At 54.9% G+C, this 25,458-nt stretch overlaps 11 protein-coding genes across 11 annotated transcripts; 3 read left to right on the top strand and 8 right to left on the bottom strand.

The window, feature by feature from the left end:
• Positions 1–56: 56 nt before the first annotated feature.
• N7510_001056 (uncharacterized protein) lies at positions 57–2,010 on the bottom strand (the record flags this gene model as incomplete). The annotated part of the gene is made up of 10 exons (XM_056972983.1): positions 57–174; positions 231–315; positions 375–644; positions 697–793; positions 842–971; positions 1,019–1,149; positions 1,202–1,226; positions 1,277–1,431; positions 1,484–1,658; positions 1,727–2,010. The coding sequence occupies 10 exons, from the start codon at positions 2,008–2,010 to the stop codon at positions 57–59; spliced, it is 1,470 nt and encodes a 489-aa protein (XP_056838100.1).
• A 360-nt stretch (positions 2,011–2,370) lies between these two features.
• N7510_001055 (uncharacterized protein) lies at positions 2,371–7,051 on the bottom strand (the record flags this gene model as incomplete). Its single annotated transcript, XM_056972982.1, has 14 exons — positions 2,371–2,505; positions 2,556–2,777; positions 2,830–2,947; positions 2,999–3,030; positions 3,084–3,462; positions 3,517–3,703; positions 3,757–4,041; positions 4,089–4,385; positions 4,613–5,287; positions 5,336–5,409; positions 5,457–5,672; positions 5,724–6,248; positions 6,298–6,813; positions 6,864–7,051. 14 exons carry the CDS (start codon positions 7,049–7,051, stop codon positions 2,371–2,373), a joined length of 3,849 nt encoding a protein of 1,282 aa, XP_056838099.1.
• A 748-nt stretch (positions 7,052–7,799) lies between these two features.
• Positions 7,800–9,038, bottom strand: N7510_001054 (uncharacterized protein; the record flags this gene model as incomplete). The annotated part of the gene is made up of 1 exon (XM_056972981.1): positions 7,800–9,038. One exon carries the CDS (start codon positions 9,036–9,038, stop codon positions 7,800–7,802), a length of 1,239 nt encoding a protein of 412 aa, XP_056838098.1.
• A 359-nt stretch (positions 9,039–9,397) lies between these two features.
• Positions 9,398–11,762, bottom strand: N7510_001053 (bZIP transcription factor; the record flags this gene model as incomplete). Its single annotated transcript, XM_056972980.1, has 5 exons — positions 9,398–9,985; positions 10,429–10,559; positions 10,677–10,961; positions 11,042–11,499; positions 11,548–11,762. The coding sequence occupies 5 exons, from the start codon at positions 11,760–11,762 to the stop codon at positions 9,398–9,400; spliced, it is 1,677 nt and encodes a 558-aa protein (XP_056838097.1).
• A 1,037-nt stretch (positions 11,763–12,799) lies between these two features.
• Positions 12,800–14,388, bottom strand: N7510_001052 (snoRNA-binding rRNA-processing protein ENP1; the record flags this gene model as incomplete). The annotated part of the gene is made up of 3 exons (XM_056972979.1): positions 12,800–13,664; positions 13,720–13,964; positions 14,020–14,388. The coding sequence occupies 3 exons, from the start codon at positions 14,386–14,388 to the stop codon at positions 12,800–12,802; spliced, it is 1,479 nt and encodes a 492-aa protein (XP_056838096.1).
• Positions 14,389–14,659: 271 nt separating this feature from the next.
• Positions 14,660–16,528, top strand: N7510_001051 (SPRY domain-containing protein; the record flags this gene model as incomplete). The annotated part of the gene is made up of 1 exon (XM_056972978.1): positions 14,660–16,528. The coding sequence occupies one exon, from the start codon at positions 14,660–14,662 to the stop codon at positions 16,526–16,528; it is 1,869 nt and encodes a 622-aa protein (XP_056838095.1).
• Positions 16,529–16,654: 126 nt separating this feature from the next.
• N7510_001050 (glutamyl-tRNA(Gln) amidotransferase subunit HER2) lies at positions 16,655–19,065 on the bottom strand (the record flags this gene model as incomplete). The annotated part of the gene is made up of 5 exons (XM_056972977.1): positions 16,655–17,532; positions 17,590–17,765; positions 17,823–18,147; positions 18,210–18,323; positions 18,579–19,065. The coding sequence occupies 5 exons, from the start codon at positions 19,063–19,065 to the stop codon at positions 16,655–16,657; spliced, it is 1,980 nt and encodes a 659-aa protein (XP_056838094.1).
• Positions 19,066–19,363: 298 nt separating this feature from the next.
• N7510_001049 (enoyl-[acyl-carrier-protein] reductase) lies at positions 19,364–20,655 on the top strand (the record flags this gene model as incomplete). The annotated part of the gene is made up of 2 exons (XM_056972976.1): positions 19,364–19,560; positions 19,614–20,655. The coding sequence occupies 2 exons, from the start codon at positions 19,364–19,366 to the stop codon at positions 20,653–20,655; spliced, it is 1,239 nt and encodes a 412-aa protein (XP_056838093.1).
• A 177-nt stretch (positions 20,656–20,832) lies between these two features.
• Positions 20,833–22,661, bottom strand: N7510_001048 (metallophosphoesterase family protein; the record flags this gene model as incomplete). Its single annotated transcript, XM_056972975.1, has 2 exons — positions 20,833–22,450; positions 22,501–22,661. The coding sequence occupies 2 exons, from the start codon at positions 22,659–22,661 to the stop codon at positions 20,833–20,835; spliced, it is 1,779 nt and encodes a 592-aa protein (XP_056838092.1).
• A 333-nt stretch (positions 22,662–22,994) lies between these two features.
• N7510_001047 (pyruvate dehydrogenase (acetyl-transferring) subunit E1 beta) lies at positions 22,995–24,344 on the top strand (the record flags this gene model as incomplete). Its single annotated transcript, XM_056972974.1, has 4 exons — positions 22,995–23,245; positions 23,330–23,453; positions 23,527–23,813; positions 23,873–24,344. 4 exons carry the CDS (start codon positions 22,995–22,997, stop codon positions 24,342–24,344), a joined length of 1,134 nt encoding a protein of 377 aa, XP_056838091.1.
• A 333-nt stretch (positions 24,345–24,677) lies between these two features.
• On the bottom strand, positions 24,678–25,382 carry N7510_001046 (putative C2H2 finger domain protein; the record flags this gene model as incomplete). Its single annotated transcript, XM_056972973.1, has 3 exons — positions 24,678–25,241; positions 25,294–25,320; positions 25,374–25,382. 3 exons carry the CDS (start codon positions 25,380–25,382, stop codon positions 24,678–24,680), a joined length of 600 nt encoding a protein of 199 aa, XP_056838090.1.
• Between the last annotated feature and the right edge of the window lie 76 nt (positions 25,383–25,458).

Below are 25,458 nucleotides of genomic sequence, written 5' to 3'. Positions count from 1 at the left end.
AAACATAGTTCACGGTCTCCTTTTCCTGGTCATTATAGTTCTTGTTTCTCTCGGCCTTATAGGACCATGATGAACTCTGGGTTGCGATCATCGTTATACCCTGCATATTGATCATACTTCCCGTTCTTCTTGTCACGGTTGACCTTCATACAGTAGAGCACGTTGAATAAAATCCTGTTAATATCAATTGTCAGTAGACGATCTATTGAGAAAGTTGCAGCAAAACATACATGAACCAAGCAAATACCAACAGTCCCAGAATAATCGTATGGCCCCTGTGGAATAGTGGGGCGTCTTTAGTTGGATAGTTGAATGCTGTGATAGAAGAGGGAGTCAGAACATCTGATCACGTTTCTGGAAAGGAATACGCATACTCGCAACAAACCCGCCGCAGTTCGCAATCGCCAGCTGCAGCGCCGATGTGGTAGCCCGCTTGTAGTGGCCCGCGGAGTTGTTTGCCATCCAGACCAGAATGCAGGGCACGCTGGCGTACATCCCCGTGGCCATGAGAAAAGTCATTCCATACTGAACGAGAGGTGAGTCAATATTGGCAATAACGGCATAACCGATAATGGCGATTGGGAGCGTGAAAAGCATGACGATTCCTCGGAGGCGAAGTCGATCCGAGACAATTGCGACGACAACTGCAAGCGAGTGAGTATGCCGCTGAATCTAAGTCGACTTAGAGATTCCTACCTGTGAGGACAGATGCCACGGCGTACGGAATCACAGACCACAATTGGACGTCATTGGCGTTCCCAGCAAACCCGAGATTTTCGATTATGGTCGGTAGCTGCCAAGTATTAGACATGTTCCAGAAACCTCAAGCCGGGACACATACAAACAGGCCAAATGAGTAAAGTCCGGACAAAACAGCAAAATACGCCGACGCAGAGAGCCACACTTGCGGCTCTAAGCAGCCACGCCGCACTTCGGACCACTTGAAAGCTTCTTGCTCGGCGACCAGGACCCTGTTCTGGTTAGGAAGGAATTACAATAGGTTTCTGGGCTTAGTCACCCATCCGGAGTTCGAGGACTATCCATCGATAACCTCTCCCGACCAAACTCACGCTCTTCAGCCGTCAAGAAAGAGGATGTCTCCAAGGAATTGGGAAGGAGGATGTAGCTCAACACGCCACACACAACAGTCTGTCAATGATCAGTACAAGGATTCGCCTTGATAGCACAATAGCTCACTCACCAAGAGTCCTTCTATGATGAAGATCCTATCGATAAATTAGCGAACGCTTTCACACAATCTGCTTCATTACCGCACCATCTCCAACCCTCCGCCAAGCCTCTAGGGGCAATCGCAGCCAGCCCGCGCGCAAGAAGCCCCCCAAAGGCACCGGACAGCGAGGCTGCTATATAAAACAGACCAATGCGTAGTGCGAGATCGCTCCGTTTATAGAAGGCAGACAAATATAACACCTATGCAAGCGGTTATTTTCCCATCGTGGAAATCCCTTTAGGAGACGCATACTATGCCGGGAAGCAGGCCACCCTCCGCAATACCCAACATAGCCCGCACCGCCACGAACCCGCCATAATTCCGCACAAACCCCAGGCACATCGTAATGATACCCCACGCGACTGTCAGGAATGGAAGCCAGATCTTAGGCGAAGCCTTCTTGAGCACGAGATTGCTCGGCACCTCACTAGTTTGTGTGTCAATTGTTAGCGCAAGTCGGGGAAAACAAGAAAAAAAAAGGGGGGGACAGCTCACCTGCAAATATAGAACAGGTAGTACACCGTCAAACCAATATCATATTCGTGGTCCGAGATATGGATATCGTCCTCCAGCCCGATAATCTTGGCGTTTCCCACATTCGTGCGATCGAGAAAAGAGCACAGAAAAAGGAGAGCCAGTATCGGAAGGATTCTGAAGTCGAGCTTCATCAGAAGCCGTCGCGTCAGCTTTTCCTGGTGCGCGACATCACCGAATCGCTCCAGCGGCACTGGCGCCTGCTTGGCTTCCTCCAGCTCCACTGTTCTGGATTTGCGCTCCATTGTTCAGAACTGATTTTTTGAGACAGAGGTCCTTGGGAATACAATCAGCAAGGGAGGGAATAATACAGAGTGACCAGCAGCAGGAGTGGAGGAGTTGAAGAAGCGACAAATAGTGAAAACCCCCCTAGTTATCGGCGGCCACTTCTAGAGCCCGCGCAGCTTGCCTCGGTGTGTGGTTATTGGTGCTTCCCCGCAAAACCCCGGGTTTTGTGTTGGGAATTGTCGGGGCCAGATCTGCTACCCGTGCCAAGAGGCAAAGAGAAAGTAAGAAATTGGAAGTCCGAGTAATATGACTGACTTCTAGGGAAATATTCGGAATGCAGTCTGATTCTATACGAGCTATCTTAACACGATATACATTTACTCCATGATCTCCAAGTTCTCAGCAATGCTAAACTTGGCCCCGGTCTTCTGCTGCACCTCCTCGACCTCCACCCCCGGTGCCAGTTCGGTCAGAGTGAGCTCTCCAGTGGCCCGGTTGACCTGGAAGACACACTGCGATCATCATTAGTGACTTCTTTGACAATTGGGAAATTCTCACTTACCAAGTCAGTAATGATAGTGCTGACCACATTGGCACCCGTCAACGGCAGGCTACACTCCTGGACGATCTTGGGGGAGCCGTCCTTGGCCACATGGCTGGTGGCCACGACAATCTTGGTCTTTTCCGGGTTCGATATCAGGTCCATGGCTCCACCCATTCCCTTGAACACCTTGCCGGGGATCATGTAGTTGGCCAGGTCGCCGTTGGCGCTAACTTGGAGAGCCTACGAAGCGTCCGTTAGTTCAAGAGCTTCACGCTTGGGGTAATTGACATACACCGAGTATAGACACGTCCACATGGCCACCACGGATCATACCAAATGATTCAGTGCTGTCAAATGTTGCGGCACCGGGAACAAGTGTGACGGTTTCCTTTCCAGCGTTGATGATGTCCCTGCCTCTCATGTTAGAAAATTGAAGCCAATAGCCAGACTGGAATACCTACGGATCTAATTCTTCTTCTGTGGGATATTCGCCCTTCATCTAGTTAGTGTCTGTACTCGAACCGATTCCGATAGTCATCGGCTTACCATTCCCAGGATACCATTCTCCGACTGAATCCAGACCTTGACATCCTTGGGCAAGTACGACGGTGCCAGTGTGGGAATTCCGACACCCAGATTGACATAATACCCCTGCTTGAGCTCCTTGGCCGCCCGACGCGCGATTCGGTTTCTCTCAATCAAGGCTGCGTCTTGAGTGGGCTCAGTCGCGCTGTGTTCGTTCGTGCGCAGCTTCTTAATCTCAATGTGCTTCTCGTCGGTCGCCGGCACAACACGGTCCACGAAGATGCCGGGAAGATCCACATCATTCGGGTCAATAGAACCAATGGGTACAATATTCTCAGCTTCAACAATAGTCAGGGTCGCTGCCTTGGCCATAATGGGACCGAAGGCCTTCGTTGTATACCTGACCAAGCAGGTGAATCAGCAATCATCAGCCCATTTACACTTGTGTACGTACCGGAACACGCAGTTTCCAGCCTCATCTGCCTTCCACGCCCGAATAATCGCCACATCACCCGTCAGTGCGGTCTCCATCAAGTACGATTTGCCATTGAATTCTCGCGTCTCGCGCGGCTTGCCATTTTCCAACACCTTGCCCGACTGATCCATGCGGACAGGGATTTTGCCTTCTTGGATAAATGTGCCTATGTGTGAATCAGTATGAGAACTTTATTCGCGAGATGACACGACCACTAACGGACACCAGTCGGAGTGTAGAATGCCGGGATACCCGCGCCTCCAGCCCGCAAACGCTCAGCTAAGGTGCCTTGGGGACAGAGCTCAATGGCAATATTTCCCGATAGGTACTTCTTCTCCAGTGCCTTGTTGTTCCCCAAATACGAAAGGATCAGCCGGTTCAGTTGGCCATTCTGTGACAGCGTCGAGAGGCCGCCCTTGCCCGCGGCACCGGCATTATTCGAGACCGCGGTCAGCGAGTGTAATTGATCGGCACCTCGGCGGTGCATCGCATTGATCAACGTTTCTGATTCCGGTCAGTTCTCTCTCGTGCACAATTTCCACTGACCATACCTGCCACCCCGCACAGTCCAAACCCGGAGCTGAGGATCGTGGATCCGCTCTTGATGTCGGCGACGGCGGCGTCAGCATCCTTGAACAATTTGGAGCCACCGCGTTCGACTTTTGGCGCTAGTGACGGAGCTGGTGTGGTTGTCGAGTATTTGCGGTCGCCATCGCGCGCCTTTGCTATCGGCGCAAAGGAATGCCCGCTTCGGCACCGAACGCCAAGATACAATCGAGGTCGGCAGGTGGTGATCACTCTTTGCGACAGAGATGCAGTTGAGATGCGCATGGTTGCCATATTTACGACTGGAGGCAAAAGATCATCGAAGCAAAAAGAGAAATTCCGCGATTTAATATGTTGCCATGCGCGGACGGCGGGGCCAGATCTGGGTGCCGAATGTGGGACCAGCACATTCGGCATCAAGATTTACTTGACGTCATATCACCAAGGCATAATAAATCTCCTTGCCGTATAATACAGAGTATATTCGAGGTAGGCTAGCTAGCACACTCTCAAAGACCAAAATCCGTACTGACAAAGTCAAGCCAATCCCAGCTAAGCATATTATCCATAGACACATCGGGAATAGATGCTCCAAACGCAGTACCAGCTCGATTGACCGCATCAATGATCTGACCATCTGACATAGCAGAAAACTGCAACGGCTCCGACCAAAGATCTTCGGGGGGTAATAATGAGGACTGAGCGACGGGCAATGTAGGATCATGGTTATCATCCAAGCAAGCGGGCTGGAGAACAGTTTCTGGTTGATCGAGTCGGGGTTGAGAATTGGGGTTGATTGCAGGTGCGCGTCGAATCAATTCCCTCAGAAACCTTCCATAAAGCACCGAAGCCCCATTTCGATGGCTTGGTGTGGCCCCAATCCGTTCTAGGACACCAGCTGTTTCTTCAATGAGAGTTCGAACGCTGGGTGCTAAGCTGGACCTGCTGTCGCCTGGGGTGACGCTTAGACTGAGAGCTGAGCATGCAGCAAAGGAGATCATGATGACAGTATTGTTGGGCATAGACTTGAGTCGGGATTCGCCCTGTATAGCGGCTCGGAGAACATTCAACGCGGAAGAAAGCCCGGCAGCCCGGAAAAAGCGCTTCACTTCAACGGGAGCCGTGGGGTGGTTAATGACACCGCCGTATGTGGAGAGCTGAGTATGGGTAACCAAGATCTCAACGTATGGCGGTAGCGACCGAGCTGTTTGTTGATGAGCACCATGTCTTTTGAAGGGAGCATCATACTCACATTCCCCTTCACCAATGGCTAATGCCCATGTCGCATACCACTGCTCGTAGAAGCTCTCAATGGTTTTCTTGATTCTGTATCATAATCAGCAACCATCTGGACATCAGAATGTAGAGCATACGTTTGCGCCGCCTCAGCCCCGGTGTCAACAACACGATAACTATCACAGCTCGACTTGGCTTTTCTGAATAGATCATCCAGGTCTCTTCTTAGAACAGCCATGGAATTCATGGGTCCATCGCGTAAATCTGCAACGTCGGAATCATGCCAGTGATCGCAATGCTCAATGAGTGCCGTTGGAGGCACAGTATAGCTTCTTCCGCGAGCGAGACAGACACTAAATCTGTGTTAGAGAAAAGTTATTTCGCTGATTGGGAAGAAGGCCTACCCCCTTTCCACGACAAATAAAGCAATCCAGGTCCGTTCTCGTCGTCGAAGCAATCGCCTCCCCCATTTCGAGGCCGGATCGATATCATCGAATCCATCCATATGCAATGCCCGTTTAGCGTCGATACAGTCCGCTTTTGCGAGCCGGCTCAGCAATCCCTGGTCAAAGCTCGAGGACGGTACGACAATTTTGTTCAAGGACAGATCCAAAGCCACAGTGAGTGCCATGGCGAGATATGAGCAAGTATCATCATCCCCCAGGCTATCACCGGGAGCCATCCATGGAACATGCACCATGAAAGCCAAGACAATCTCGACGGATCGATGTCGATGCGTGATCACCCGCTCTGCGAGCCATTTGCAATGTCTCGACAACCTCGTGGACAACGCAGCTGCAGATGGCAAAAACAAGGCTGATGCGGCTAAAATGGAAGTAAAGAGGAATGCAGACTGAGAGCGCACGAAAGAAGCACTGTGTATTAAAGGATCCAGGCCCCATCGCGTATGTGCCAGACTCTGATAGAAACTGCTCGAGAATCAGCGTCATCATTCCAAACACCGGGGGAGATACTTACAATGAGAACAAGGACTCTGCTTCATCAAATGTGACGAGTCCCAAATCCACAGGGTCCAGCTCCGGACCTATATCCAAACTCGCTCTCGCTTGAACAAAAAACGGCTGTGCGCTCGATTCCGCAAGCACGCCGGTGGTCTCCGGTGGCAGTGTCGGCAGCGCCACAGAAGGCAATGGTGATGTGTTGGGTACATGGTGCCTCTCTGATGGAGAGAGTTGGAGATCAGAGGCCCGCGCAAGAAGCTGCAGGGGGTTCTCTGCATCATCGAGAGTCAGACTCTCATCTGCATGGGTGTCTCGCTGGGGAGAGGGCAAATTGCGCAGATGATGAGAACTGTCGGCAAATTCACTGGCTGTGTTCTGTACTAGATGGCCCTGGACTTTATCTAGTAGCTCTTGCAAACCCGAAATCGCCCTTTGGGCATCATCGGTCCCAGGACCATCCCCAGAATCCACCCGCGGCCGCTTGATAGCCTGCTCGATTTGGTGGATGGCCTTCTCCAATCCTTTTCGTTTACTGTAAAACCATCAGCATTCATTTATTTGCCAACTACACGAGAATCATACTTCTTGACTCCCTTCTGCCGCCCTAGGTGGTGACTAGGAACAATGCAGTCGGCATTGGCGTGTCTGCATTTCTCGCAGCGCGCCTCGCCGGGCAGGCGGTTGCAGCGGATTTTGCTCCGGCGGCAGTTCAGACACGCCGCTTGCTTGCCCTGCTGCGATTGTGGTGGCCGTGCTGTATCGGCCTCCATTATAGGATGGGCGGTGTCTCCGCGGGCTCCATCCGGCCGAGGTGGATGAAAATGGGGGCTGCACTAGCAAGGGACGGGAAGAATAATCACAATAGTCAGGCCCGACAAATGACTTCGTCGGCGTACTCCCGGTTGATTCCTGTTCAACTCCGGCCTTGGGCTTTAGTGGGTAACGAGTATTGCTCGGATATCCACCAACATCATCATCACATCCCATCTAGCCTGATAATTGAATATCCCTCCCATCATTTTCGGTAGTTGGATCATGATCCTCAGTTTGCAGCTAAGCCCTGCCGGGCTAGCTCAATCGGTAGAGCGTGAGACTCTTAATCTCAAGGCTGCGGGTTCGACCCCCGCGTTCGGCTATTCCTATTCAACTTGAGATCTTTTTTTGGTTAAAATTTTTTAATGCTGGAGCATGGTTTCTCGATGCTGGGATGAAATTATTAATAGCTCTAGTCAGTTTCTTGTCCTTTGTTTCTAAGAGACAGTAGTATTGAATGGACATTTGAGTTGGTAAGTGAGAAGTCAATAATGATGGGATGGACACACAATATATAATACCAAAGCCGTCCAGCAAATAATTACTCGATCTTTTTGTATAAGGAATCTAGTTGACTCGAAGTTAGTGAAATTTGTTTCTATCCTTGATTAAGATTAAGTACACTTTTTATACTATGTTGTTGGGACAACATCGGTTCCATCTGATCTCCAGCTCCATGCCTCCCATCAACGATTATGGCATCGATCACTGGGCACGCCCAATTTCCTCGTCGGACCGAGCCCCGGACGCCTCGGGCCTCGCGGACTGGGCATGCGGCACCTCACCCATCTCAGGGCGTGTACTTTCAGACGGACCATCAGCCGATCCTGTCCGCGATGCCGCCGGTGTCTCCTGCAGCAAGGGCGGGCCAGATGTTTTGACGGCCTTTTTGCTGACACGAGCAGGAGGGCCGCCAAGCATCGGCGGATACTTGTACCGGAATCCCCACACGAAGAACAGACGCAACTTCGTCCATCCACTCATAGCATCCCACTTCTTCTTCAGCTCCGCCGACTCCGACTGCGTGCGAGCCCGGAAGCCCCTCCGCCGGAAAATGAGCAACAGGAGTGTGATGGGGAAGATGAGAAAGGCCCACATCACAGGCAGACCCCTGCGGGTCTGCCAGCCCGTCATCATGCGTCGGAAGCGGACCCAGGCCTCGATGAACCCAATGATGAGGATCAGTCCGAACCAGCCCAGGATACAGATCATCACGATCGCAAACCAGGAGATGCCCATCCCCCAGGGGTCGAAGAACCAGTTTTCTTCGTTGTAGTCTCCATCATAGCCGGAATAGTAGTATGGGTAGTCGTTCGGCGGCGTGTATTGGCAGCCCGAGTCGTAGTAGAGGCTAGTGGGCGCGTATTCGGCACTCAATGAAGCCAGGGTGCGGGTGGGAACCTGCGTGGGAGCCACCCACACCTGGTCGATGGTCCATGTCGTCGGCTGGAATGGTTGGGCATTGTCCACCGAGGTCGAGGTCGACACCGAGGTTCTGGGCAGCGCACTGCCCACCAGGGCCGGAGGAGTCACCACGGCAGAGGTGGTCGTAGTGAACTGCGTCGAGCAGCCTGCAGAGGCAGTATAGACCAGGTTGACATAGTAAACGGTGGTACGGTAGAAATTGTCCGCGGAGAGCTGAATATCATTCACTGGCACACCGGCGCCGGTGGGATACAACTGTTCGATCACAGTGACGTCTGAGGCATAGTACCCGCTACCCGTCGAAGTGATAGTCGAGAGAACATCGGGCATGACCGTCGCCGTCGGGCTGATGGATTCGATGGAGGTAATCACCTCGACCTCGGTGGACGCCCAGTAGTAGGGGTGATTGGTCATGACCACCTTTTCAAAGTCGTCCGTCACAATCCATGGCGCAGCAAGAACGACCGGAGTCCAAACGAGTGACAAGAAGCAAAACAAAAATGAGCGTGAGGGTGCCATGGTGCAACCCTAGGATGTGTCCGGGAGGAAAAAGAGAGAGCGGCGGCAGGCGTAGGCCGAACTGCCTGAGTTATAAATAAGTAACAGGATGAAAGACTTGAGCGCAGGGCCCGTCGTGATTCGCAGCGATCCATCGCCAAGGGTCCAGCCAAGCCCGCTAGCCGGAGCTGGCCTGGGGGCGTGTGTTTCGGGGCAAAAGTGCCGACGGACGAGTCACATCATCGCTTAACTAGTGAACTGGACTTGTCGCGCTCAGCCAACATATACAGATAATGATAGTAGTACGCCCTCCCACAGAAGAAACATAGCAGAGACCCCAAAAAGAAAAGACGAGAGCATAATGTCGTAAATGCGGGAGATCAGTCGCCGGCCCGTAATGCACGCAGTCTCACATCCAGTCCATCTTCGACCTCGGCGTTCTTCGCCTCCGGTTCCTTGGCTGGCTGCTCTTTGGGTACATTATCCTCCTCCAGAACCATGCGCATATCCAAGCCTGCATCATCCGCCAACTGTTCCATGAGCCGATCCACCTCGGTCTCGCCCTCTGCCCCATATTCCTGCATCGACACACCCTGAGCCACATCCTCGATCGCGCTGCTGGCGATCTTGAAGTCTTCCGACCGTGCTAGGAAGTTGTTGGCGTGCGCCACCAGGTGCTCCAAGTTAACACTCTTAGAGGCCGCGTCGAGGCCCCGCGAGGCCAGAGCGAGCGTCCGCGAGGTGTCCCGCGTGCTCTGGGCGGCTTTAAGTTCGTTGATGATCACATCGGCACGGGCGGCTTCAGATTTGAGGGTGACTTGGCGTCGCTTTTCCCGCACGGCGGAGGCGGCATGGATGCGGGCGATCTGGAACTCGCGATTCTTCATGGCCTTGTCGGCCTTGGCCTTCTCAGCTTTGAAGGTCGCCTCTGCGCGGACGGCCTCCTTCTTCAGCCGATTGGAGTGTAACTGGACGAGGCTAAAGTCAGCCAGGAAGCCGAATCGGGCAGGACAGGACAGGACGGTGGCGGGGGAAGAGGGGCAGATAGGCAACCATACACACCTTAACATTTGTGCGGGCTTCGAAGATGGGATCTTTGCGGACCATGATGATACAGGGAGGGGGGGAGGGACACAGTACAGACACCGCAGGTGTGGTAGATTGTTGATGTTGATATTGGTGTTGCGCAGTCGGGGAGGTGGAGAAGGAAGAAGAGAACATGAGTGGTGGCAACGTCACTGACCGCATTCGGTCTGGGCTCCAGACTGGGTTGCCTCGCTCTGAGGATGTCCCACCTCTTTACGAAAATAATACGATCATAATACTGGGGGGAGTTTCCAAGGTCCAAAAAAGCCAATCAATCCTGGATGCTAATCTAGACACTAATAATACAGCCAAATAAAAGCCTCACAACGGCTTGCCCGTGAGCCAAGACGCCGACGTCTCGCTCGAACGGGAACGCCAGGAACTCCGTGTACTCCGAGTCATCTTTCCGTAACTGCGTCGCCGACCCGATGTTTTTCTTCTTGTTGTTGTCTGCCTCTGTCGCGACCGGTCGAGACTATCGATCGCCCACATCATGGTCAACAACGACGCCCAGGTTGGCCGACCCTCGGGGGCATCGGTCGACCAGCCCTGCAGAGAAAACGACTCACTAACCGCTCGCTGCAATGCTCTGCCCGTCGCATCGCGAAGTGGACGCGCCAAGGCTGGGCTGCATGCGAGCAGTCTGGTGAGTAGTTTCATCCGAAAGACCGGCCGGCTCGACGCCTTCGAGGGCGACAGACTCGGGGTCGAAATCAACCATAGAATCAAAGGGAAATGCTGATAGATCTCCTCCGTCGAGAACATCAAAGGCGAGCCCGTCTTCAGGGAATGAAGAATGTGGCTCAGCGGGTGAATCACCGTTGAACAGGCGACGGAAGTCATCGTCAGAAAGAGGAGCTGCAACGTCATTTGCAGCGGGACCCTCGAGGTCAAAGAGGGGAAGCGCGCTTCCAGCTCCTTCGAGGCCAGCGACGGACACGGCAGGTCGCACAACACCGCAGCAGGATGTTGTGTCACGTCGGAGGCCTCAGCCAGAGTGGAGGGCTTGAGGGTCGGGGAGTAGTCGGTGGTGGAGGGAGTGGGGAACGGAATGCGCTCCATGGGGAGGTCGTCGCCTTCCTGCTTGAACAGGGTCGGCGTGAGGGTGGGCGAGTCCGCCACGGGGGAGCCGGCCTTGGTGGGTGTGGCGCTGCGAGATCCGCGGACCTCGGCGGAGAGCTGGGCCACCTGTTGGCTCAGGCGGTTGTTCTCGGCCTCCATCTGCGAGAGCCGCTGGAGCAGGAACTGGTTCTGTTGCTCCATCTGGATCTTCTCGGTCTCGAGCTTCTCCATCTCGAGCCTCTTGCGCTCCCGGGAGGTCTGCGCGGCGGCGCGGTTCCGCAGAACCCGCTCGATCCGGCGCTGCTCCTTTTCATCTTCCGTCTTGGCCCGTTTTCTGGTATCGTTAGTGCCTGCAGTCGATCGTCGAGTGGTGCTGTCGTACCTTGGGGGTAAGTTGGTTTTGGGGACTGGGAGCTCCTGGCCCCAGGACTTTCTCTTCTTCGTCGGCTTCTTCTCCGCCTCGTCGTCCTCGTCATCCAGCGGCTCCACCTTGGGCTCCGGCGAGCTCAGCGAGGTATCTGCTGGGGACACCGTCAAGGGCATTTGGGGAGCCGGGGTGGATGGCAGGGAGTCGAGTTCGGGGGTGAGGGATTCCATCATGGCCAGTGGGGGTGGATGGATGGGTGGAGGGAGGATAGCGTGTAGTGGTGGGATGAAAGATGAGTTCAATCACGCACGTCTACTAGAGAGTAGTCACGCCGACAAAGGCCACGTTGGCATCCTGGGGATGATACACCATAAAGAAGGAGAATGAGTCAGCCGGAGGGAGGATGGTGAACAAAGGACAACTGTCTGGATGGGGCGACCGACCCGGTTTAAGTAGAGGCCAGCGTGGTCGCAAGGGGTGGTACCACCGGTACCGGTGTGACCCACCGTACCCATAGTCCACGCCGGTGGTGACGCGACCCGGACGTAAATTACAGCATTCTCAGCTGATGGTCACATACCGGGTCGGGGGCTGAAACACAGCCCTCTTTGTTGTTGCCTCGCCCCCACATGGGGGTCTTGGGGCCATCGTGGTTATTCTTGGATTGATGCTTTTCCGCCCGGTGGATCTCGTCGTGACACGCTCTGGAGTCGATGGCCGCCGTTTTGGAGGTGATGCGATTGGATTGATTGTGGTCTTGGCCAGGGGAATGGTTGCGAGCAGAAAGGAGAGGAGGGAGGGTGGTCTCACTCTGTCTGGAACCCAGCGGTGGATTCGTTCAATCTCCCCGCCGCAACGGGCTCCCCAAAAGGCGCCCCGCCAAATGCCCGTGGCCCCCCCCTGAGTCCAGATTGGCGGAATATCTTCTGCTAATAATAATAGTACGACCGAAGTCACCAGAAGGCGAGGGAACGTGCGGATCCACCGAGGGGCAATCCGATCCTACACTACCATGCAGGTACGTCGACTAACTACTCACGGACAGGGGTCACTCCTGAAAAGGTATACAGGTGGATGAGGGGCAGAGAAAGGGGCCAAGGGGCTCATCGTCGTCGTCATGCTTTTGGGATTGGTTTCGAGACAGGGTGAAAGGGAGGGAATAAGGAGTATATACAACCAATAATGCAGACATCAACGCAAAACGCCATTCCCAAAACAAAAAGGAAACGAATCATGAATCGGATCGGGTCGGAGTCCTTTCCACCATCTACATGGTCACATCCATCGTATCATCCCCGGCATCCAGTGCATTCTGCTTCTCCGGGTCCGGCACCACCACGCCGCGCCCCCGACCAGCCAAAAGCTCCCGCCGCACCTCCGGCCCGATGTCCTTGTGTCCGCGTACCAGAAGCAGATCCAAAAGGGCCTCGCGCTGATCCTCCGTGATATCATTGCGGTAGCGTTGGGCGAAAACCAACAGCGACTGGTGCCACAGCACCGGCAGCTTATATGCCTTGGAGTGAAGCCCCGTCGGTCCGTCCGTCATCGTATCGTCGTCCGTCGCGCGGAAGCGCAAGAAGTGAAACACCAGGGCGTCGATCACCTTGTACGGCAGCGCATACTTTTTCTCCAGGAAGACCCGGATGAAGACGTTGACGGCTCCGGTGCTTTCCAGGGATCTCAGCGACTGCTCGGCGGCCAGATCACACATGCGCAGCAGCGCCGCGGCGGAGTGCAGCACGGGGATGGAGACACGAGCAATGACCGATGAGACAATGTGGGCATCGCGCAGGGTGCAGGTACCGCTGGACACCAGTGGGAAGAGCAGTCCCTTGAAGAAGCAGGCCGGTTTGTAGAGAGCCTTGCGCAGCGCGTTGTAGGTATGTACGTTCAACTTCTTGGTCTCGTGGATCTCGTCCCGGACGCGGTCCAACAGCACCGTCGAAATAAACTCTTGGGCCACCGCGGGCTTGGACGAAATGAAGATCCGGGTTGCAGCATAGACGGCATTGGGGGTCCAAGACTCGGGCCGAGTGATGTCCAGGAGGGTCGGCCAGTTCGGAACGGTGGGGAGGATCTTGAACGGTTTGGGAAGCGGGCCGGATTTGTAGCGAGAGAGAATCATGCCGACCCTAGCAGAGATAACCGTTAGCTTCGCAGGTAGTTTCGACGGCAAGAATGGCTCACTTCTCGTATACTTCCACAGCCTTGGCAGGAATTTGAACCGCATCCTCGGGCAGTCCACCACCTTGAATAAACGGCCCGCCTTGGCCGGACTGCTTTGCTTCATGTTCGGCGATCTTCTCCAGAATTAAATCGGCCAAGTTTGTGGTCTGGCCACCGGCGCCAGGCTCTTGCGGGTGGAAAATAGGGTCCTCCTCGTGGCCAGGCATAAATTTGTTAAACATGTCGAGATCGTTGGGATCAACTTCCTGTATGTCCGATTAGAACTGCAACCAACACCGGTGACCGTCAAGGAACCCTTACCACTTCCTCAACCTCCTCATCAATCCATTCCTCATCGCCAAACTTGTCTTCGTCGTCGGACATGGGTTCCTCATCGTCAAACCGGGAGTCAAAGTCGAATGCGGTGTTGACTTTGGGCTCCGTCGAGCCCATGGCTTTTTGCTCGGCAGCATCCTCGTCCGCCAAATCCTGGCCAATTTGCAAGATCTTCCGTGACATCTTCGCATCGATGTAGCGTTCGCCATTTTCGCCATCCTCCTCGTCGTTTTCTCTGCGTTTGCCTTTCTTGCTGCTCTGGGTCCGCAGATGCCCCGCGGACACAATATCTTCAGCCAAAGGGTTGTGTCTGCGTGCCGCCGCAGCAGCACGAGAAGTTGGGGTCTTGGGCATATTGAATCTGATCTCTGGCTGTTGCAAGAAATGCCAGACCGACCGAAGGAGCTCTGTGGCTGTTTGACCGCAAGAAAAAGTGCGGATAATTTTCTGGGTCAGGTGATCCGTGTTTCTTTTCTTTTTTTTTCTGCCTGGCGGTGGCCTCTAATCCATCCACCGCCTTCTGATCTGCTGGTGTTATCTATTGACCGCCCATGTTTCCTGTTCCTCGACCAGAGCTGGGAACACCCATTATACTCAATACTCTGTCACCAGCCAAGTTCATGCCATGGCTTCCGGCACAGCTCCTGGGTCTTCTGCACCCTCGTCAAATATCAATTCTCCGACCTTGGCACCTGGGAATGCGCCGGTACTCCCCGTTCCTCTCTCAGATCTCAACGCCAGATCCTCGCCAGCCCCAGCCAGCACTGGATCGGTCCAAGGCGACACGGCTCGCGCCAAACGCAACAAACGGGACAGTCGCAAGAAGCGCGAAGCCAAAGGCTTAGATCCGGACGCACCGCCGCCCAAAAAGCGGGCGACCGCCGCTCCCAGCACCGCTCTCCCCAGCTCCGATCTCAGTATTCTCCGCCCACTCCTTCTCGCCGAACCTCGCCAGTCTGATCGCTTTCCTCCTCCTACTCGCCAATTCAATCTTGTCACCAGCAAGAGGTCAGAGGTGCTGGGCCAGAGTTGGGACTTTTATGAAGTTGTGGATAAACTCACAAACAAGAATGGATTCCGATATACCTACGCCATTGCGGATCCTGGATTTCCGCATATTAAGTACCGCCAGACAGATGTCCGGCCATACCATGCACGATTCAGCTTCGAGGATTCCCCAGCCGCGATCTCGTTCTCGAAAGACGCCACGGCGGTGGCGACAAACGATTCATGGCACACAGCTAGGGCCAATGTTTGCGCACGAGAGGGTACTTTCTACTACGAGGCGCGAATCATTAGTGGCATGGTCAAAGACTCTGAATCAACACCGCACAACGGCGGTCCTGGTACTGCTCCGCGAGGCCATGTTCGGTTTGGATTCGCTCGGCGCGAAGCCGATCTCGACGTCAACGTCGGAGTGGACTGCTACGGGTATGGAATTCGAGATGTGAACGGAGAAGTGGTGAATCGGATGCGGTGCGAGTATTTCTTCCCCAAGGGTGAAGCCATTAACGAAGGCGATGTCATTGGCATGCTTATCACTCTCCCGCCGCTGTCTCTACACAAGAAAATCGTCGAAGGCACCTTCGACCCCGCTGTGGATGGAGACGGCAGCTCCAGCTCTTCAACAAAGTCTCCCGTTGCGTTTAATCTCATTCGAGATCGCATCCCCTTCCATTGGAAAACCGACTTTTGCTGGCAACAGTCCAATGTCTTTGCGACCAAACAGCTCCGTGACTATGCGTTTAATCTCAAGGAAACTCCAACTTTCGGTCCGCCCTCTCCGCTGAATAGTGAAGATGCCTCCCTTCGGACACTTCCCGGCTCTAGCATTACCATCTTTAAAAATGGCGTCCAGATGGGCACGCCGTTCAAGGAACTCTATGCATTCCTACCTCCAGCGAGTCGTCTCGCCAATGGCACGAATAATCTTGGGATTGGCGAGCGGGAGAATGCTGATGACGGTATGATTGGCTACTATCCCGCTGTGAGCTGTTACGGCGGCGGTGCGGCGGAATGCCGCTTTGAAGGCCCGTGGTGGGTTGGTCCCCCTGAGCGCACCGAGACTGGAGAGCCTATCCGAGCCATGGGTGAGCGATACAATGAGCAGATTGTTGAGGATGTGCTGGCCGATATTGTGGATGAAGTGGAAGCCATGTTCACCTGGGGTGGTGTCGACGGCGACGTGATTGGGAATAACGGCACCGAGGGCCCGGACGGGCCTGGGTCTGGTGTGGTCGGTGGATCCGAGGTTTTACAAGGTGGTGTCGGCGCTGCGCTCGACTCGGCTGTGTCTGCTCCCACGCCTGCTGGGGTGTCCGACTCGGCAGCCAACAGCAATCACCAGACGCCGACGGCCACCGGCGACGCTGCAGGGAACCCGCCACTGGAAGATGCGATGAGCGCGGGCACTCCCCACCACGCCGTGGATCCTTCTGTCGGTGCGGACGCTCCTGTAGCAACAGAGGCTGACGGCGACGTAGAAATGTCTTAGTGTATGGATGAGGCGTTCGGCAGGAATATACCAATTGCAAGGCTTCGAATATCATAAATTTAGTCTCTCTCATCGTAGTCATACATATAGGTATCGAAAGAGGGTGGGTGCTATACAAGTATCCAATTATTTCAGTCTCCGACCCTCCAGCAGCTCGCCCACGCTCATCACCAGGTCATCGTCTCCGTATTGGCCTACTACCTGAATACCCGCCACATCCGGATCCTGACTGGAGCCATCCACCGTGACCGGCACAGAAATGGCGGGCAGACCAGCCAAGCTGGCTGGGACTGTGAACACGTCGTTGACATACGCGTCCAGGGGTGACGACTCGGCGGCCGGTCTCGTGAAATCCGATAACCTTGGCGGCGCAGAGGGGGCCGTCGGACACACGAGCACGTCCACATCCGGCTGCTCAGGACGGCGCTCTGTGTCCTGCGTATCGGTCGCGGCCAACGGATGCTTGGCTGTAAACACGGCATTAAAGTCCTGCTGGACCAGTCGACGCACCCGTTGTGCTTGGATGAAGTAGTTATCGATTGCATCTGCGCTTAAGCTGAAAGTGCCTAGAAGGATGCGTCTCTTCACCTCTGATCCGAACCCGCTGCCCCTCGTGTTGGCGTAAAGGTAGCCATCTGGCTGGCCATCGCTGTCTGGGCCGTTGGCGCGAGTCCCGTAGCGCACACCGTCATATTTTGACAAGTTCGAGGATGCTTCGGCAGGTGCGAGGACATAATAAGCCGATAGGGCGTGTTTCGTTGCTGGTAATGAGACTGGATAGATGGTGTGACCTTGATCTTGCAGGTGTGCCAGAGAGAGAAGCCAGGCACGGCGAACGGAAGGGGCCAGTTCGGAAATGTTATATTCCACCGGCACGCCGATTCGAAGGGGAGCAGATGTCAATCGGGAGGCCAATCGGGGTGTCTGGAGGTGCGACATGATCCGTGACCGAGAGAAAGATGAGAGGCTCGTAGGATCGCGCGCATCATATTGGTTCACGATGCCTATCGGGAATTGATTAGTGTGGGAGGTCCTCCACATCGAAACGACCTAGAACCCACCGAAGACATGCCGGACAGTAGATACATTTCTCCCCAAGACTCCAACCGTGTCCAGAGAATTGGCATATGCGACCACTCCCCATCGTGATATTAGTCCGTACGATGGCTTGAACCCAACTGTCCCCGTGTATGCAGCGGGCAAGCGGACAGAGCCTCCCGTATCTGTTCCCAGTGCGCTGTAGACCATTCACCCAATTAGCCAATGTGGCGAAGAGAGAATGCGCATCACTCACGCATAGCATTGGTCGGCAGCGACAGCAACTGCACTTCCCCCGGAACTACCACCGGCGGAGACAGCCTGCCCATCCCCGCCTTGTCGCACATTCTTCACTGGACCAAACCGTGAATGAACTGAGTGTGATCCCATGCCAAACTCGTCTAGATTCGTTTTCCCCGCGATGACGGCCCCAGCGGCCTCGAGTTGCTCGACAACGGTGGCATTGAACGGACTGGAGAACTTGTCCAGGATCCCCGACGCGCACGTGGTGGGGAGGTCGCGGGTGCAGATATTGTCCTTGATAGAGACGAGACGGCCATCAACGAAAGACCTTGGGTTCCCTGAATCACCATGTCTTCGTTAGCTATGACTGCGCCAGGGAAAGTGGTGGTCTCGCCAGTACCTTGCTCCCTGCGCAGATCAGCCTCCTTCACGCGGTCCAGCCATTGGCCTGCGCGTGGCAATGGAGTGATAAAGGCATTAAGGCCGAGGGCATGTTGATTAGCGACACATCTCTCTGCCTCGCGACGAAGGGACATTGAGAGTGGGTGAAGGAGTTGGTTCAAAAGAGTCGGAGAACAAGAACGAGGTGGATTCCCGCGGTGGCCCGTGCTTCATGTACACACAACGAGGGGTTAGTATATACAATATAACTAACTACAACTAGCCCTTGTATATATAAGCTCTGTGTTTTGGAGATGGAACAAACAATATGGTTTAGAGTCAAAAATTCCCTGTAGATATATTTCGAGTAGATGGTCTTTGTATATACTCGGGTATAGATCTATATCCCCCCCCCGGGCCGGGAGAGTGCTAGGAGGTTGCTCCTCGGATAATTTGGAAATCAGGAGATCCTGTCGGTCCAGCGGGCAACTCTGGAGAAGACTGCACGACACCCAGCAATATTTCTGGGGCGCCCCTTTCAGAATCCCTCTCGTGATGGCCTGCTCCAAGCTGAGCGGCTGCCGTAACCGCCACAGCTGGAGAATCTCGTAGCCGTATTTGGATTGCTTCCGGCCCGCGTTGAAGTCTGCATTGCCGATCCCGCCATCCTCTGGGACTTGCCCAGGAATTTTCCCTGGTGAGATGTGGGCGATATATTCAAGGCGCTTGACGGGACTCGTGCTATAGAACCAGATGCGACGCACGCTCGATGGGAGGAGGTAGCCCCGATATTCATGGTTCTTGGCGCCCGAAGCGATGTTGTTCATGTGCTCTGGCTTGATGCTCATGAAGATGTCGGAGCTCGATTTGGCCATGGTGGAGGGGTGGAAGAGGGAAGTAGGTGGACAAGGGATGGTGGAAGAGAGGAAGGGGAGCAAAGGGGACTGACAGACGACATCGGATTACATACTGTCTATCGACATACCCCAGGTAGTATTATGGTGGTTATATGTTCACTATTGATTTATTACATAGATAATACTACCTATACACTGCAAACTACATATTAACCCGGTGGATCTCGGACCGAGCGCAGTAACGTCATCTCGGCTGTTTCCATCATTCTCTTTCCATTCCTCCTCCCTCTCCCCCTTTCTCCATCTTTCTTCAATTATGCTCTCGCGCGGTGTTCTTCGAGCGGTCACCCAGGGCGCTCGCAGCCCGGGCATACCTCGAGCTGCAGCCTGGTCGCCGCTAATTGCATCCCGGTCCTCCCTGGCCGAGGGCCGGAGAGCGATCTCGACATACGGCTACACACAGGCGAAGGCGCTCATCTACTCGAAATACGGCGAGCCGAAGGATGTTCTCTCGTAGGTATTGCCCGACCCGATAGAACACCAAACGACTGACCGTCTACGATTAGTCTACACAAGCACTCGATCTCCGCTCCACATGGCACGCAAGTCAACCTCCGCCTCCTCACGGCGCCTATGAACCCGGCCGATGTCAACCAGATACAAGGTGTCTACCCAAGCAAACCGCCATTTCAGACCACGCTTGGCACATCCGAGCCTGCCGCCGTGGGCGGCAACGAGGGCGCGTTCGAGGTCATTTCCGTCGGTGCGGGCGTCAAGAACCTGAGCAAAGATGACTGGGTCATCATGAAGCGGACGGGACAAGGCACCTGGCGGACACACGCGCAGCTGGAGGAGTCGCAGCTGATCAAGATCGATAACAAGGAGGGATTGACGCCGCTGCAGATCGGCACTGTCAGCGTCAACCCCGTCACGGCTTACCGCATGATTCGTGACTTTTGTGAATGGGACTGGATGCGCGCCGGGGAGGAATGGCTCATCCAGAACGGAGCCAACAGCGGTGTTGGTCGCGCCGCTATCCAGCTGGGTCGGGAATGGGGTATCAAGACCCTGAATGTTGTTCGCGAGAGGAAGACGCCCGAAGAGACAGAGGCGCTCAAGCAGGAGTTGAAGGACCTGGGCGCGACTGCTGTCGTAACGGAAGAGGAGATGCTCACGGGCAATTTCCGGGCGATGGTCCACGAGCTCACTCGCCAGGGCCGGGAACCTATTCGTCTGGCGCTGAACTGCGTGGGCGGGAAGAGCGCCACGGCCCTGGCGAAGACCCTGGCTCCCAACTCCCACATGGTCACATACGGAGCCATGTCCAAGCAGCCGGTGGCCCTGCCCTCGGGCTTGCTGATCTTCAAGAATCTTGCCTTTGACGGATTCTGGGTCAGCAAGTGGGGGGACAAGCATCCCGAGCTCAAGGAGAACACGATCAAGGATGTGCTGCAGTTAACCCGGGCGGGCCGGTTCCAGGACATCCCCGTCGACGATGTCAAGTGGTCGTGGGACACCGAGGGACCGGAGCTGGCAGAGAGTGTCCAGGGTACTCTGGGTGGCTATCGCAGTGGGAAGGGCGTTCTCACCTTCACTGGCGGTGACTGAAGGGAGATGGCGCGGCTGTATTATATCTAGAGAACCTTGTCTATGCGACATTTATGTGATTCCCACTGCAGAGCAGCTTTCTACTTGATCAGGAAAGGAAGTAGATACCGCGTTCAGATGCATTATACCATCCAAGATGGCTCGATATAGATGGACTATGTTCGGTCTAGATCGCACTCACTCACATTTCCAATACGTCTTCACCCAGTCCAAGATGAGGTCCGTCAGGGTCATGGACGGCATGTACACCTCGCTCTCCTGCGTAAAATTCACGTCCAGACCAGCGAACTTGGCGGCCAGCGCCACATGTCGCTCGATAAAATCAATGTAGACCAAATCAACCGTCTCTGGCACCGCAGAGGCATTGGCAGCCACCAGGGCCTGGATGCAGTTCGGTACCCGGTAAAAGGAGATGGGTGAGTGAACGGTATCATCGCCATCAGTGCCTGCATCATCTTTTGTTGTGTACCCGGGGATGAGCTCCGGTTCCTGGCCCGACAGCGGGACCTGCAGTGGATTGGAAGCACCGACAGTCAGGTCGGCCACGATATCGTTCGAGTAAGCTAGTTGCTCGGGAGGCGCCAAGGTGGTGAGAGGCGAAAAGTGAGCAGTGCGCAAAATTTGGGGTTGTTTGTTCAAGATCTCCACAATCAGCTGTGCCTTGTCATATGGGACATCCTTCACATAACGGAATCCACTCGTGAAAGGAGAGACAATAAATGTTGTATCCTGTGTAAATGGGCCTTGAAAAATGTCGAACCGGATGGCTCCCGTGTTGATAATGGCCAGCGCGGGTGTTTCACCACGAGATTCGTCCTTCAGCGAATCCACCAACACTTGCGATTCTAACCAGGTATAAATACTGTCATTGCTTGGGTACTTGACCCGTGACATCCATAGGTCTCGCGGAGCGCAGCCGTGCACCTCATCCAGATGAAGGGCACTGCGCGATTCGGCTATGAGGCGCGAAACGTTTCGGCCTTGTTCCGTAGGGAACTCATATTCATCGAGCCCACTATGATGACGGAGGGAGAAGAGATTGTTATCAATATACCGGCGCTTGAACACAGGCTTGGAGGTGGAGAGCCCGTCGATGGACAGGAAACCGATGGTCTCCATGAACCGGCCGCTTGCCACACCAACCGCTTTGGCATCGTAGCGAGCGTAATCGCGGATATGGAGATGTCCACCGAAAAACTGGATTGGGATACCCCAGCGAATGCTCCGAATTGCCTTGAAGATTGCCTGATACTCCTGCGATTTGACCGGCACATGGCCGATCACCAGGAACAAGTCCACGTCCTTGTCCCGAATGGCTTCTTGGAACCAATCTTCTTTGATGGTCTCCTCGACTAGCTGTACCACGGTCCGGTTGTTGTTGCCGGTAAAATCAAAGAGGAAGCCGAACGCCGTGATGCGGATGCCCTGTTGTTTAGTGGTGAACTTCTTGTATCGCGGGGCCAGTGGAACCAGCTCCTCCGTTCCGGGACGGAAGATATCAATATTCGACGCGATGTAGTTGCCTCGGAAGTTGGGGATGGTGGTGAAAAACTCGGCCTCGGATGTGTTCTGCTTGTACAGTTCATGGTTTCCCGATGTCAACAGGTCGATGTGCTGGTGACGGAGTATCTCCGAGATGTAGACGCCTTTGGGTTCGGACGAATCATACAGGCCGTTTCCTTCTACTCGGTCGCCGGTGTCGATGACCAGCAGGTCTTGACCCTGGGCCTCCACCTTTTCCCGGATGCGCGTTGCGAACGATACATAGTCTCCCCAGTCTGCCGCGTACGATGGTCTGCGACGGGGATCAGTAGGGCCTTAGGGGGTCAACCCTCGGGAGCATACTCCTGCAAGTGGCCGGCCAACCAGCCATGGGTATCGGTGGTGTGGAGGAAGTTGAGTTGGCCGAACTCGAGCCCGCGCAGGGGAGCGGGAATGGGGTCGGGCGCCGAAGGCTGGGCGGCGAGCGCCGACGGGAAGAGCGGCAGCCACAGCAGCAGCAACATCAGGGCGGCAGGCTATGGGGATGACATTCAGAGAGGGAGCGACCGTACCTCCTTCCTCGTATGGGAATAGGAACAGGTAAACGGAGAAGAAGGAGAGCAGACAGACAAGAAAGGGAGATGGTAAGTGACATTACAATCCCGAAACGGAAGCAGCGGCCGGTGAGCTGCGGCTGAGTCAGCGGGCCCAACGGATTGTCGCCAGAGGAAAGAAAGATTTCCTCTAACTATTATTATTCTATCTACTATCGACCTCCCCCTGCCACTTCTTTCTGTCTTTCTTTTTTTCTCCTTGGTAGACGCCTTTGCTCTCTCGTCTTCCACCAATTCATTGCCATGGCTGCTCCCCGGCTTTTCCGCCCAGCAGCTCGCCTGCTGTCTTCGCGCCTTGCTTCCTCCTCTCTCCGCCCGGCCCTGCCTCAATCCGCCTGCGCCCATTCGGTTCTGCGCTCCCGGGGATATGCGACCGAGGGTGGTGTCAAGGAGGTCACCGTCCGCGATGCGCTGAACGAGGCCCTGGCGGAGGAGTTGGAGAGCAATCAGAAGACCTTCATTCTGGGTGAGGAGGTTGCACAGTACAACGGAGCGTATGTTTGATGATCTTATGGCCGAGTTGGCGGCAATACCAATAGTGGAATGACTGGATCGCTGACATTGTGCATTTGCTACAGGTACAAGGTGACACGAGGACTTCTGGACCGTTTCGGACCCAAGCGGGTGATTGATACCCCCATCACGGAGGCCGGTTTCTGTGGTCTGGCTGTCGGAGCTGCTCTGTCTGGCCTACACCCGATTGTGAGTTCTCTCGTCTGGGATTGAACCCCAGGGTATTCCGGAAGAGCCTGTGCTAATTGCGGACCGCACCTAGTGCGAGTTCATGACCTTCAACTTTGCCATGCAGGCCATTGACCAGATTATCAACTCGGCCGCGAAGACCCACTACATGTCCGGTGGCATCCAGCCCTGCAACATCACTTTCCGCGGCCCCAACGGGTTTGCCGCCGGTGTGGCCGCCCAGCACTCGCAGGATTATTCGGCCTGGTACGGCAGCATTCCGGGATTGAAGGTGGTTTCTCCATGGAGCTCGGAGGATGCTAAGGGTCTGCTGAAGGCTGCCATTCGGGACCCCAACCCGGTCGTGGTCCTGGAGAACGAGTAAGTGACGGGCCCTTTCCGAGATCTGCTGGACCGGGGAACTAATTTCCGCCCGCTAGGCTTATGTACGGCCAGGTTTTCCCGATGAGCGAGGCCGCCCAGAAGAGCGACTTTGTCCTGCCCATCGGCAAGGCCAAGATTGAGCGCCCCGGCAAGGACCTGACCATTGTTTCCATCTCCCGCTGTGTCGGCCAGTCCCTGGCTGCCGCCTCTCAGCTCAAGCAAAAGTACGGTGTCGAGGCGGAGGTGATCAACCTGCGCTCCGTCAAGCCTCTGGATGTCGAGACCATCATCGCCTCGCTCAAGAAGACCGGCCGCCTGATGGTCGTCGAGTCCGGCTTCCCCATGTTCGGTCTTTCGTCCGAAATTCTGGCGCTCTCCATGGAGTACGGCTTCGACTACCTGACCGCCCCGGCTGTCCGGGTCACTGGTGCTGAGGTGCCCACCCCGTACGCCGTCGGTCTGGAGAACATGGCCTTCCCCCAGGAGGACACTGTTGTCGGCCAGGCTGCGAAGCTGCTGCGGTTGTGAGTGAAAATGGCGGAAGGGCGAGTGAGCGGCTCGCCCTAATCAAACCCTGTGCCTAGTACCCTTTCCTCTGTCCTTATTATTTTTTTATATCGGTTGTGTGTCTCATTATGTGCGCGTCGTTTATTCTCTCCTAGACAGATTCTTGGAAAGCCGTGTACGATTACATCCTTAGGATCTGTTTCTTTCCGCGCAGCGTAACGGCCCTGTTGGTTCTTTGATTTTTGCAAATATAGACAATCCGAACCTTGATTGCAAAGAGGTATCCTATCCATAACGCCATGCTCCCATCTAATGCCTGTGCGTAACTCCCCACGATGTATCTGCCCATCCTTTTCACCGCGCCGCTCCAGCTGTCCGCATGCTTGCACATCCGGCGAAACAGTCCGTTGGCCGTCGAGGATCGTAGTAATCTTCGTCGGTATCACTCTCCGCGTCACCAGCGAGATTGGAACCTACCGCAGGTTTAGATGAGGCCAACTGTTTCTTTGCTAGTTTCGTTGAGTCATCCCCATCTCCGTCGTCGCCGAGTACGTTCTTCCTCGTGACAGATGCAGGTGCCGCGGTGCCCTTGACAGTTGCGAACGAGCTCTTGAAGCCCCCCTTCTTGAAGCCACCACCTCCTCTGCCACCACCGGCGGATTTCCCATCATTTGACGCCGCAGTATCCCCGGGTTTATCAATGACTCGCAGCCCGGCGTCGGCGTCGGCTTTGCGCTCCGCTCGACGGGCCTTCTCGGCGGCGTTGGGGTCGCGCGAGAGCTGCTTCAGGTCCTGCAGGCGCTTGCGGTGCTGGTGGTCGTAGGAGGAAATATGCGCTTCATATTCTGGGTGGCGCGAGTAGGATTTGTTGCAGAGGGTGCAGGTGAAGGAGCTGAGCGCCGAGCGCGCGGACTCGGTCTGTTTGCGGCGGTTAGTTAAGTCAGGCTTGATTGGGGTGGAGAATGTATACCTTGGGGGCAGGGTTCGTGAAGCCTCTCTGTATGCGCAGTAATTAGCAGCGAGACAACTAATGATACTAATATCACATACTGGGGGCATTTTGGGGTGGTTGGTTGTGCTTGTTGGCGGTGGAGCAAGAGAGAAAAGTGAAAGTCTTCTGTTTCCCTTTTTCCCT

The sequence above is a fragment of the Penicillium lagena genome (genome assembly GCF_028827675.1).
Source record: "Penicillium lagena strain IBT 129212 chromosome Unknown utg000001l_segment0_segment0, whole genome shotgun sequence".
Classification (NCBI taxonomy): domain Eukaryota; kingdom Fungi; phylum Ascomycota; class Eurotiomycetes; order Eurotiales; family Aspergillaceae; genus Penicillium; species Penicillium lagena.
This window is presented reverse-complemented; position numbering and strand designations above follow the sequence as displayed.